The sequence below is a fragment of the Mus caroli genome, unplaced genomic scaffold (assembly GCF_978045245.1).
Source record: "Mus caroli unplaced genomic scaffold, Mus_caroli_1 scaffold_2, whole genome shotgun sequence".
Lineage (NCBI taxonomy): Eukaryota > Metazoa > Chordata > Mammalia > Rodentia > Muridae > Mus > Mus caroli.
Genome location: NW_028227257.1, coordinates 130655876 through 130670054, shown reverse-complemented (window position 1 = coordinate 130670054; position 14179 = coordinate 130655876). Strand labels below are relative to the sequence as shown.

Sequence of the window (14179 nt, the reverse complement as noted above, 5' to 3'; positions counted from 1 at the left end):
CAAGAAGGACAGAAGGAATCTTTTCTGAAGAGGATCAGTGTTCCCCCAGATGGGGGTTGAACATGTCAACTTGAACTTTGGACACTCAGCACTGGTAAGGGGCAGTGCAGAAGGTTCTGGGAGAATGACAGGGAAGGACTACCACACCCCAGTCTTTGAACAGAGTCTTTCTAGCTCTCTAAAGCAAGAAATAAAAAGGTGGCCTCAAATACCATGCGGATGTATCACAGGGCTCCCAATGGAGAAGCTAGAGAAAGTACCCAAGGAGCTAAAGGGATCTGCAACCCTATTGTTGGAACAACATGATGTACTAACCAGAACCCCGGAGCTCTTGTCTCTAGCTGCATATGTATCGAAAGATGGCCTAGTCGGCCATCAATGGAAAGAGAGGCCCATTGAACTTGCAAACTTTATATGCCCCAATATAGGGGAATACCAGGGCCAAAAGAATGGGAATGGGTGGGTAGGGAAGTGAGGGGCACTATGGGGGACTTTTGGGATAGCATTGGAAATGTAATTGAGGAAAATATGTAATAAAAATATTAAAAATAAAAAATAAAAAAATAAAAAAAAGGAAGGTACCTCCCCCCCCACCTCCAGCTTTAAAAAAAAAAAAAAAAAAAAAAGATACTCCCTAACAATGAAAGTTGATTCAAATTGTGTAGCTCTTCGTGGATCCAAGAGAAGGCGCTGATTTGGAGCCCATGACTAATAACACTCTTCATGTTGGCGAAGCTTCAGAGCATTTAAAATTAGTGGGAGAAGGAAGAATGTGTCATTCTAAATATAGAGTAGATTCCCTTGATTGAGGGCCATCTCCTTGTGGTCAGGAGATGGAAGTGTATGTCTCATTATGATGCTGGGTTTGGAGGGTTGGAGACATAACTCAGCAATAAAGAGTAGGAACTGTTCTCTGAGAGGACTGGGGTTCAATTTCCAGTGCCCACACAATGGCTTACATCCAGTTATAATTCCAGTTCCAGCAGGCCTAATGCCCTCTTCTGACTTATTCTGACCTCTATCATCACAAGAACCATGAGTGGTACTCAGGCATGCATTCATTCACCCAAAATAAAGTGAAATATAAACTGTTGGGTTTGTAATGGGGGCTATTTTGAACATAAGAGTATATCTTGTTCTGAATTAACTTACTGATACCTTCATACTGCTTTCTGAGCACCATCTGATATATCTATATATTTCAAAGCTCTCCAGGATAAAAATTCCATAAAAAATAAGATGAAACTCTTTTAAACATAATAGAAAAGGACTAAGAAAAGACACTGAAAGAAAAAAAATTCCCCTAATTTCACGTAGCTTAAAAAAACGATAGCAGGCTGAAGTTCAGCCAGTGCCTTTGTGGGGACTATAATCCATTACTACCCTATTGCTTAGACTTGAAAATGCAAACTCTTCAGTTCTCAAAAGTATTCAAGTCAGTAGGACCACGAGCAAGTGAGATGTCCGTCTCCTAGGACAAACTCAGCATCTTTTAATGTGAAACTACGTTGCCCGGCATAATTCCCAGGCATCATTTGTCTTTCAGGAACTCAAGCTTTTCTGACACAATTGTCTATTAAATGGGTTTGTGATGGAGGAGAAGGGCAGCGTTTTCCTATAACTCTAGCTTTGCCCGACGGCTCCAGAAAAAGAAATGCACTTTTTTTTTTAAAGCATTGACTTTTGTGCAAATGAATCTTCAGTTCAGATCAGGAATGTGAGCGTTTTTCTCCCCATAAATTGGGAATGAAACATCATTGTCTGTAAACTCCTAAGGGAGTCATCTCTGCCTAGTTCTCCATAGTGGGCATTTTTGAAAACCTCTGTTCTAACCTTTAGCTGACTAAGCTTAAAGCTGTACTACATTAAACAAACAAACAGTTGTTACACAGGAAAAATCTATGTTGGTAGATGGACCCTTTAGGAAGACTCAAGTTAAAGCTTTTGGTGACAAGGGACAGGAAATACCTCTCAGACTAACCTAAACACCAGTGGCATCTGATGGATGGAAAGTGAAGGTACTTACTGCACTCTGAGGGAAAAATGACAAACTGTCCCAAAGTCAAACTCTGAACATGGGCAGAATTCTTCTCATTTTCTCCTTGTCTCTCTAAGCCAGCAAGCCACATTGTCCTCTTCCAAATGGAGAGGAATGTGGCATTCGCGTATTCCTGGGTTTTATCTGTTAGTCTTTTACTCCAGAGAGGAAGGCTACGTGTCATTTTTCTAAAAGAAAACTATCCAAGAACACTAATTTGCCTGCTTGGTTCATATGTCCAGGGCCGAACCCAGCAAGAGTTGCCAATAACATGGTCTACATGTGATTAACCGTGCTTCCTGGTGACAGTCTACAATTGGCATTAGTGTAAACCCACTCAGGTAAGAAGAGGCACTTTGTAGGATGGCTTGTCAGACTGTCATCGTTGCTGTTTTATGTGGAGAAGATCACACGGGAAGATATTATTTCCACTTTCCTGGCATTTGCAGAAATATTTATTTCAGATTAAAGCATTATTCAAGGACAATATTGTACATCAGAGTGGACACATGTAGGAATTTGCCATCCCAGCATTCAGGCCCAGTACCTTGGTTTCCTTTCAGAAAGCAATTTCTCCCTACTCTGAATTTGATGGATTTCACACTGTGCTTTTGTTCCAGCGATAAAGGACTTCTGATTGGAATGCCAAGTTACCCTGAGCCCTTAGGGATCCACGATGTCCCTCCCTGCTTTGTTAAGCCTTTGGGACAGTTGGGGCAGATGCTCTCAGGATGCTGTTACAGGGGCCACACTTTGGAAAAATCAGATTAAGAAAAAAAGGCACAAGCAGCCTCAGAGCAGAGTAGGAGGGGTGGAATTCCTGAAAGCAAGATGAACAGACTGGTGTATCTGGTTCCCCACAATGACAGATAGAGGACAGTGTTTCTCGTTACTGACTATTCTTAGCTGTGGTCAGAGCCTGCTGGATCTGGATAGGTGAACTTTATAACAATGGGAACGATAGCTCAATTTTAAATTCCTAGTTAGCCCTTTCGCTGTTTCCTGCTTACCAAAATCACCACAAAACATGAGTCACAATCATTACTGTTCATGAGTTAGTCGGCTAGGAATTAGAATGGGCTACCTTTGGTCTGAATATTATATTTAAGTGGCTCAGTTTTTAAAGTATATGCTTTCAGTTTATACAGGTGGCAGTAGAATGAACTCTTCTGGGTAATTACACTATCATCAAATCTGTTCATATTAAAATGAAATCAAGACCTATCGTGATCTTTCAGGCCTCACAACTTCATTTTGTATTCCTACAAGGCATCTCAAATTGAAATGATGTGACTTCCAAATGCCTTCCAATTTGCTTTAGATCTGTACTTCACAGTTGCCCTGGTTCTCACTTGGTACCGAGTTCTTGTCCTGCAGAACTTGAGTTTTGAGTCAGCATAACTTATAGAAGTACCAGAGTTTCTTTTGGTGACTGATTTATAGAGTGGGAGGAGCTTACGTATGGACGCTATATAAAATAGAAATTAGGGGAGTATAGATTTGTAAAACTTGACCAGGGTTAGGACTTTATTCCTTCACATCTGTGACTAGTGTAGAAATTCTCTATTAGATTGTCTGGTACCATTCATGCCAAATTCAGCTTTTCTCGATTGTCTCCCGAGTGGGGGAAGTCTGATAGATCCCAAAGTACTTGTTTTTGCCTCTGTTCCAGAATGTAGCAAGTAATCTACTGGAATAAAACCAGCAGTTGAGTAACTCATGCAAAGGTAATTTAGAGCACAAATTAAATCTGTCAGAGTGGTATTAGATTTTGCAAAAGCTCATAAATAACAAATGAAAGGTCACAGAGCTGTAAAGTGAGTGTGTGCACTTCTTTATAAAGTGCTGTGTTGTGCAGGGATGGGGCCCACAGTTCATATTCAAATGGCAGCATCATAAAATGGAGATACAATGCCTTTTCTAAATGTGTAGAACAGTCTGAAGGCACAGTGAACTCAGGAAATCACCAGAGTCCTAGAAAAGACCTGTCATATTAATATCTGCGTACTTATGCCATTGGGGATTAAGGTTCCATCTGGTCCTGAGACTCTCCAGGCCCCTCAGTAGAACCCATATTTCAGTCATGTTAGACGAATAGTGAATGCTTGTCAAATGTCTCATTTTTTCATTCCTAGAAAATAGTAATAGGGTGCTTGGTCTCTATGATTGATGGAGGGATGTCAGCATTAGGGCTATTAATAACTGGCCCAGCCCATCCTGTTTTTCTCATGAAAAGGAACGTGGAAAATATAGCTTTGATCACTACAAAGTAGACAAGTTCTTTTACTGCACATTGTATAAGGCCTTTCTAGTGCTGAACTGAACTAGACTATTTACAAGGGAACAGAGTCTATATTTTTAAAACCAATGCATAGATTGGATCATAATTAAATCTTCTGTACATTAAGAGATTTTCTCAAGGAAGTGAATAAATTCTAGGTGTGTCAGCTTTTGCCTTTAGCTTTAGCAATGGAGCAGTGGTTAGTGGGTCTCTGAGAGAGGACAGCCTGGTCTACTTAGGGAGGATCAGGCCAGCCAAGGTCATATCATTAGACCCTTTTTTAAAAAGCAGAAAAAGATACAAAGAGTATGAGAAAATATTTGATGATACTGTTGCACCTGAAAATGTCTAGAATCTAGATATAAGAATTCTCACATCTTGACAATAGAGAATCAATAGTCCAGTTTAAAATTGGGTAAATGATATGACTAGCCAGAGAAGATGTACTAGTGGCAGAGGAGCACATGAAAATATGTTCAAACCCATTGCTTTCCTGAAGTGAAAATAAATGCAAGAAAATCCAGTAGATAATAAAACATGGTGAACATTTGAAATATAAATAAAGAAAATATCCAATAAAAAAAGGGAGCGAGAGAAAAAAACATAGTGAGGCACATGTCACCTGCACTGGGTGGGCTCTAATTGTGTGTTTTGAGAAGGAAAGGAAGAAATAATGCTGGTGAGGATGTAGAGAAAACTCAGGTATCTTTCATTGGAAAATATAAGATGGTACAACTGCTCTGGGACCCTGGCAGCTCACTTGGGGTTAGACCCTTGGTACTAATGAGACCAAGTCCTGGGTAAATAAGCAAACACGAATATGTATGTTTGGCCTCAAGAAATGTACATGGATGTTAAAAAAACAACTTTATTCATAATATCCACGAGTGGAAATTATTCAAATAGACATTGTCTGATGAATAAACAAATGTATTATATTTCTTCAATGAGATATCTAGCCATAAAAAGGAATATTATCAATCCTATAATGTAGATAAACCTTGAAAACATTATGACGGCCTGAGGGACTAGGAAACCAAGGGCCGAGTACGGTACCATTCCACTCACATGAAATCCACAGAGATGAGAATTATCTTAGTGGTTGTCAGAATATGGGGGTGGAAGGCACTGGGAGTGACGGTGTTTATTGAGTATAGGATTTTTAAATGGAATGAAATGGTCTAAAGTAGCTAATAATGATTCTGCAATGTTAAGAAAAGTATATCAAGTATTGCTGGGTTATAACGTGGTAAGATTTATGCTATATTAATTTTATCTCAGTAAAAAAATCTTAAAGAATAATTGTACATAACAGTGAATTTTCATTGTCAGACTTTTAAGAACAGTTTCATGCTGTGACAGTGACAGTGTACAAAGTAATATTAAGCTTCCAGAACTTTCCATAGCTTTGGTGTCTCCCCATTTAGTCTGTTTTTCCTAATCATTCTTAAACGTAGGAAAGGCCTCATTTTCCTAAGAAGGATCAGTGTCACAAACTGTTGGGAGAATTAAGTTTCAACTACTTAAGACTTTAGAAGGTTTCCACTTAATACCTTAAAACTCATGGCTAAGAAAGGGTTGGAACTCTGCAAATTTGGAAGTTTTTTTCATGAACAAATTGGGTCAGAGGACTCCAGCTTGCCCTTTCCTGTGTAAAATGGTGGTTCTTATTGTATTTTGGGCAAGTCTATCTCAAGGACCATGTACTGACAGCTTGACTGACAGCCTGTGGCACAACTGGAAGTGGTTGAAGCTTTGGAATTGGTGTCTAGTGGGAAGAAGTGAAGTCACTATGTGTTTGATGAGGATGTGTGACTGCCCTCCCCCTGGCTGCATTCAAGTAAGCAGCTTTACAGTCCTCTGCCATGGTGGTCAGTCCTATAGGCTTCAAACAACAGAGTCAGCTAAACACATAAATAACCATTTCCTTTCTGTAAGGTACTTACCTCATCTATGTTGTTACAGTATGGAAAGGTGATTGCCACATCTCTTGGGGTGAGCAGAATAGTTGCTTTAACGTCGTCTATGATAGTCCACCATGATGAGTGTGGATTCATACCAAGGATAGGTGTGGAGGAAGGGCAATGAAGGCTGTGCTTGCTGCTTCCATTGACACCACATGTATAAGTGAAGTGTGCTTAAAGCAATGTGTAAATATCATGCAACACAGACCATTATAGGGAGAATTGTAAGGGCAGCACTCAGCTTCCTTGGTGAGGATTGGCAGAAAGTCACAAGGTCTGCAGGAACCTCGGCTGCCACACTTTCTCCATTTTCCTACTGGCTTTGTGCCAACCTTGGTAACCACGGGGGCAGATGTTGAGGAGGAAGAAACATGGATCCTTATGTGTCTTACTTGGGCAGTTTGAGATGTTTGAATATTTTTCCTTTTTTCTGACTTAGGAATGTGAATTGAATGCTGAACAAAGTAAATCTCACTTTATTTACTTTCAATTGCAAACCACACTGGCTGATTCTGAACAAAACATATAATAGGAAAGACACTAGGAGATACCATATTTTTTACTGTGTAACATTTGTAATCTTCATAAAGTCTTGAGGTGGGAAGGAAGCTCCTTCTGCAAGCGAGGAAATGGAGGCATAGCGTAGTTGAGTACCTAGGCTCAAGACTTGTTTTCAAACCTAAAACACTGACTCTTAAACCCTGCTTTTTCTGTACTTCATTTCTCTCCTTTATAATATTTTGGTGATTATTTAGGTTCCACTCCACCCCCACCCCCCACCCCCACACATAGGAGAACTTAAAAATGTGAACAATTAAAATAATCTTGTTGAATATTTATGTTAAGTCTATAAACAGAATGTCCAAATTGCTGATGTTTAATTGTGTTGAAGCAAGTGAATACCTAACTTTGACTCCCATTAATGAGCAAGAGACTATGGAATTTGGAAACACAGAATGGGAGACCCAGACTTTCTGCACAACTAAGGATATGGTGGAGGAGTCATTTGTGAAGAAATAGTCCCAGCATTCTGAGAGCATTGGACAGTCTACCCAGGGCTTCACTGTTCTCAGTTTCGAGTGAACAAGAGTCAGAGTGGAGGACAGTAGATGACTGCTTAGTGCTAGGTAGCAACTCAAGCTCCTATCACCCACGTGTCAGCAGAGTACAGCATTTGCTGGTGTTTGAGATGCAGAACTGAAAACTACACTGTGAGTAGAAGCCAGCTCTGCCCTTCCGTGCTTGGGCCCGTTCTCTGCAAATGGGGTCATTGGAGTGGCAACCTCATAGGGCTATTAGAATAGACTGATATTTGCAAATGCCTTCCACAGTACTCACCAATAAAGGCTGGTTATGTTAAGGAGATTTTGTGTTACTGAGATGGTCTGGGGTTTGGAAGAGGTCATCTTACCCGTATTTCCTTCCAAATCTGAGTCTAGCTCCTACAGTTTGGTATGGTGGCTAGCACTCAGAAAGGATGCTGACCTGGACCATTGTTAAGGAAAAGCTTTTGGAGCCTTGCACATGACTTATTTATTGTTGCTCTCTGGCACATGTCCCCTGGCCTCCCGGCAAAAAAAAAATAGCTGGATTTCATTAAAATTCAATCTCTCTTGATACTATCTCTGCTGGATATTAGGAAGGATTGTTACCAGTAGGAGCAGCCTGATTAAGCATAGATTCAGGCTGGAATGTTCTGAGTGCTCTAAAATTACCATTTATACGGTTCTCCCTTTTGGCACCTGTTTCCTCCAGCTCAGCATGCTGTCCCTCCCCTGCTCAACTCACCTACCTGAGATCAGCCACGCTGCCTTCGCTGTCTCCTGTTGGATACTGAGATGAGTCTGCGTTTATATTTCAGGTGCCAGTTCTCTTCCACCGTCTCAAGTGCCCACTCTGAGGCCCTCTGTATGAGTGACACGCCAGTCTGCCATGGAACCTAGCCCTGCCCTGGCCTGGCTCCTACTGCTGAGCCTGGTGGCTGATTGTCTGAAGGCTGCTCAGTCCCGAGACTTCACAGTGAAAGACATAATCTACCTCCACCCTTCAAGTAAGACTATTTTCTGCTTGTTCTCTTGTCTGGAAAAAAAATGTTGCTTCATTTCTGATGAGAAAGGAATTGAAGCATGTCTATAGTTAATGCAGGGGCGGGGAGAGGTGGACATCAGGTGATTTAGTTAGGGGTGTAATAAAGGTCGCCTTGTGTCTTACTATCACCTTTCCACAGAAGGTTTGGTTTGTATCTTACACTATATGATGAGGCTTGTTTCCTCTGTTCCTAACACATCCCGCTGACTTCATACACCCCTCCCTTTTGCTGTGTTGTTCTCAGCCAGCTATCAAAGGGAACCGGCCCATCCCAGGAGGTGGGCTGTTCCCAAGGGGATTAGACCTTTATAGCTTGATTAATGGCTGGTCTTTCTCGCTGGCATCTGAGCCTCAGTTAAAACACCACTGCCTTCCACACCTTCCTACTTCCTGGGTTTTCCCATGGTTTCGAACTGTCCAGGGAGCCCACAGCATTGCAGGTCCCAGCAGCAGTTCCCAGCCCTCTGGTTTCTGCTCTGCATATATCAGGGCTCTTACTTGTGCTTCCTGCTTGCAGCAAGCATTCTGGGGTTTTCTGGTACAGATTTCCCCGGAGATTACACTTTGGAAAACAGTAGTGTGGCTTCCTGGGTCTTCACTGCTGCTCCTGTGTTCTCTTGGTTTTGGTTTTGTTTTTGTTTTGTTTGGTTTGTTTTTGTTATGGTTTTGGTTTTGATTTTGGTTTCTGGGTTTGTTTTGGTTCCAGTCATCTTGCCCTTCTGGTGGTGAGGGCCGAGAATATTGTGTGTATCCGGGGCTTTAGCTGTTCCCCAAAGCAGATTGTTCTTTTGAAATGTCTGTTGCATGACAAACATGGTGATAGGCGTGAAGACTTGACAGGCAGCTAAACTAATGGTTCTTTCTCTGGGCGATCATACAGTATGCAAAGAGGAGGCTGCTTGGACTTTCTCAGCCCCTCAGTACTAGAATGGTGAATTCTGATAGCTTGGGAAATGGCATGTGGCCCACCTAGGGGCCTAGGTCAGCTGTTGCCTAGCTTCCTGACTTGAAACAAATCCCCTGCCTTTGTGACTATTGTGTAATGTAATGCATAGGAAATTTTGTACTGAGTATAAGCTGTGGCACGTTCTCAGGTACGTTGTCAGTTTATTTCTAACCCAGTAAACTTATATAAACGCTATAGCATCATTTTATAGACCAGGAATAATACCTGTGGAGAAGCAGACCTGTCCCTGATAGACAGTAGTTTTTTTGCTGTTGTAGTTTTTAGACAGCCAGTCATAGTGTTTTACACCTGTGCTCTCACTGGTGGGGTCTTCCTACTACACCTGTGCCTTTACTGATGAGGTCTGCCTACTGCACCTGTGCCCTCACTGGTGGGGTCTGCCTACTGCACCTGTGCCCTCACTGGTGGCTCCTGCCTACTGCACCTGTGCCCTCACTGGTGGGGTCTGCCTACTGCACCTGTGCCCTCACTGGTGGCTCCTGCCTACTGCACCTGTGCCCTCATTGGTGGCTCCTGCCCACTGCACCTGTGCCCTCACTGGTGGGGTCTGCCTCCTGCACCTGTGCCCTCACTGGTGGCTTCTGCCTAGTGCACCTGTGCCCTCAATGGTGGGGTCTGCCTACTGCACCTGTGCCCTCACTGGTGGGGTCTGCCTACTGCACCTGTGCCTTTACTGATGAGGTCTGCCTACTGCACCTGTGCCCTCACTGGTGGGGTCTGCCTCCTGCACCTGTGCCCTCACTGGTGGCTCCTGCCTCCTGCACCTGTGCCCTCACTGGTGGGGTCTGCCTACTGCACCTGTGCCCTCACTGGTGGGGTCTGCCTACTCCACCTGTGCCCTTACTGGTGGCTCCTGCCTCCTGCACCTGTGCCCTCACTGGTGGCTCCTGCCTCCTGCACCTGTGCCCTCACTGGTGGGGTCTGCCTACTGCACCTGTACCCTCACTGGTGGCTCCTGCCTACTGCACCTGTGCCCTCACTGGTGGCTCCTGCCTACTGCACCTGTACCCTCACTGGTGGCTCCTGCCTACTGCACCTGTGCCATCACTGGTGGGGTCTGCCTACTGCACCTGTGCCCTCACTGGTGGCTCCTGCCTACTGCACCTGTGCCCTCACTGGTGGGGTCTGCCTACTGCACCTGTGCCCTCACTGGTGGCTCCTGCCTACTACACCTGTGCCCTCACTGGTGGGGTCTGCCTACTGATTACTTGCATGGGAAATTTATCTGGTTGCTCAATTTTGCGGGAGTTTTTGTCTCTGTTTTAAAATTTTATGTGAAAAGAAGATACTGATACTTGCTCTGCTCACTAGATTACATTTTGTTCTTTGCCCCAAAGATGGTAAGACAAAGAGCCTGGTTTCAGTCCTTCAGGAGTGAGTGCCAGAGTGCTCGAATCAGTGAGAGACTCAGATCACAAACTCATCCATCCAAGGCCATTTCTAAGGCTATATACAGGGTAGACATTGAAAATTGAAGTGAATGGGTTTATGTAAACCAGGTCAAGCTATACTACTTTTTTCTCAGTGGGGTAGCCAGTTAGTGCCTGGGGTGAGTGCATTCTTATTTGAAAAGTTGATACCAGTGTTGACTCTGAGAGAAGAACTTTGACAGGCCACGAGGAGTTACTTCTGCTCTTTAGGAGTCAAGGGAAGCTAGGTGTGGTAGCACATGGCAATAGTCCTGGCACTGAAGAGGCTGAAGCAGGAGAATTTGAGGGCCCCTTGAGCTACTTAATGAGTTCCAGGCCAGCATGGGCTGCATAGCAACATCTTCTCCCGAATAAAATAAAATAAAATAAATAAGGTAATTGGCAAATCTCACTCATGTGATTTATGTTAACTAAATAGGTAAGAAGCAAGGGATTTTCTGACATGATTTTGAAGCCTGAAAAGGGTTGAAGAAGTGGATTCTAACTCGCCCGTAAGCAGATCACTCGCCGGCAGGTCTCGCGGGTCACAGGCACTGAGCCTCTTTGTTGGGCTGTAAAGCTTTGCTATTCTGCCCACGCTGGATTAGAGTTAACTTCACAGTGCTCCAAACTACTTGGGAAGGGAGCTGCGGGTGTTTGTTTTCACGGCTGCTTTGTAAACAGCCATGGTTCCCTGCCCTTGAGCCCTTGGTTGTGCTTAGATGGAGTATTCTTTCTACTGTCAAGCAACTTTCTGTTGAACATTGGCCATAAAAAATACATGAGGGGAACCCGGGATTAGTTTGATTTTGAATTATTTATACAATTGCCTCACTTTGTAGGTGGAGGTACAAGCTGCTTTCTCTGGGTCAGTGAGTGAGCCAGATTCTATTAATGTATATGGCAAAGCACAGCATCTGTCCACGGAAGAACATGGGGGAAGAGGGGGGACAAGAAGCTTGAGAACACACACACACACACACACACACACACACACGTATGTTTCCTGTGCCAAACAAACTCATTGTTCTGAGGTCCAGACAGCATCCCTGATGATAACTGGGCCTGAGGAAATCAGCCTCTCCTCATTAATCTACTGTGCTCTCTGGTTTCCAAATCTTGGAAGTTTCCAAGTATTATAAGAAATAAACTTATGGATTTCAGGTTTATCTTCCAGAACATCCTGTTCAATAATTAGTATGTACTTCGGCCTCTGCCTCCTCCTCCTTCTCTTCCTCCTCTTCTTCATCATTATCATCATCATGGGAGAAGTTCTGCTTTCTCTTTCTCTTCTCTGGTTAAATCACCCAAATCTAATTACAATTCCCCAAGCAAAAGTTAATATTGAGAGAAATGGGACTATTTATTCAGATGTCAGAAATCACACAAGAAAATTTAATAAAATGACTGTGCCCTGCTCTTGGCCTTCGTTTCTTTCTGTAGAATAGAAAACACTCCTGGAAAACAATCCAATTTCCTTTCGCATGTGTGTTCTGAGCCCTTCTTAATCTTGTGAATTAAAGAGCTATGCCCTTGCAGGGGCTTGCTTATGACCCACACAGGGAACCAAGGATATTTATGCACAGTCCTACACTTCATTAAATCCTACAGAGAAAGAGTTCTTCTAGATAGGTATGAGGAAGCACATTCTATTAGAAATACGTTCATGTAAAAGAATATCAGCAACATTTTGTTGCTTAGTGGACCAAGACAAAAGATAATATTAGAGTTTTAGAATTTTTATATTTGTATCTATTTTCTAAAAACAGTGGGAACTGAGTTGGCAAGAGCAGACACACTGCACATAAGCATACATTGGGAAGCATCTGTTTTCACCACATTTCCACTAACTGAAGGTCTTTGTCCAGGCAAAAGTTCCAGGAGACGGAAACAAAGGGTAAATCTTTCCCGAAGCCTTACAGATGAATTATGGAAGCTTGAACTATGGCTGACCAGGAGAGTTAATGGACAGATTATCTTACAGGAAGTAACTGGGCACTCCACTGTTTCTTTTTCATCTTTTTTCTTCTTCTTTACAATCTGCTTCTCTTGAGGGACCAAGGCCTTATGCCCTGAAATGCAGGCTACTAAGCTTATTAGCTCTGTGATCAAGAGCCAAATTAGATTCATTCACAGCTGGGGCCACCAGGATCTGAAGTCCGCTCGCTCCATAAGGCTTTGAAGTAATAAAGAAGAAAATAGCACATCTTAGGAACCTCTTTCACTGTCTCTTAAAAGAAAAACAAACTCTTTATCAGATGAAGTATCAATTAACAAGATACTGGCGAGAGTTGTTCATCCATTGACCTTATTTCAAGTTAAATATTTCCACAGGGAAGAACTTAATCATTTATTTGGTATTGTGCTACAGTCACTTCAAGTCAAATAGGTTTGCAACGATTTGCCAGGAATCAGTGCTATCCATTGTTCTCCAGGCAAGATGTCAACAAAAATTCTCACAAATGGATACTAAGCTACAGTGCTTGAGGATGGAAACAGATATGGATTTGTAGGTTTTAAAATCAGACCAACAAGGGCCTACAGAGATAGCTCAGTGGTTCAGGACACAGGCTATTCTCCCATAGGACCCAGGTTCAGGTCCCAGCACCCACAGAAGCATCTGTAACTCATCAGAACCATCTGTGACTCCAGTTGCAGGAGATCTGACACCCTCTGCTGGCCTCCACAGATCCTAGGCTTTTACAGAGTGCACACAGCCATGGCAGCAGACAAAAGCCTCATACACATGAAACTTTGAAAATAAATGAAAGAAATAATAATTTAAAAAATGACTGACCACAGTGGAGAGGGTTTGTCCAGTCACCAGGGACATATACTGATAAGCTTGTTTAGATAGGAATGGTTTGAAGGAAAGCTGTCTTTAGCTGCATAGTGTTCTGGCTCATACTTCTCAAGTTCCAATGTCTTTGGGTTAATTTCAGAGTGAGGGTTTAGGTATGTAAGAAGTTACAGTGTTCACTATGTCATCAGTCTCATAAAAGATCATTTTGAGAAGCTGATTAAATAGCCCAAGTTTGGGAACACAGCAAGTTATTTGTGCTTGGTTCTCGATAACTTTATTCTTGGAGCAGTTGGGTGGTCATTATTCAAAGTTTTCAATTTATCACTTTGATGGGAAAGTTTCCAGGAATAACTAAACCAGCAAGCCAGCCAAAAAATTGTTTTGGCTACAGTGGCAGACTGATAAAATTGGAATATCCTAGTGAATTAATCATATGGACTGAAATGGTACAGCTAGCTTACAGTCACAAACCTCGGTGTATGTGATCATTGTTTGAAAAATGATGGGGTTTTTTTTTGTCAAATATTTTATATTTGATTTATGTGCTAAATAATCTAAAGTTAATAGCGAGACTATTTTTAATGTATCAAATCAATATAATTTCCTAGAATGGTTGTGTAAGTTTTCTC

The 14179-nt window shown here is 42.5% G+C and overlaps 1 protein-coding gene across 1 annotated transcript in view; it reads left to right on the top strand.

Annotated features, from left to right (window-relative positions):
• The window catches only part of Lypd6 (LY6/PLAUR domain containing 6), a 136034-nt gene that overhangs the window by 99774 nt on the left and 22081 nt on the right, over window positions 1-14179 (top strand). The window contains exon 2 of the mRNA XM_021156567.3: window positions 8145-8333. Coding sequence (XP_021012226.1) covers window positions 8216-8333 — 118 coding nt within the window. The 5' untranslated portion in view covers window positions 8145-8215. The remainder of the gene's footprint in view (window positions 1-8144; window positions 8334-14179) is intronic.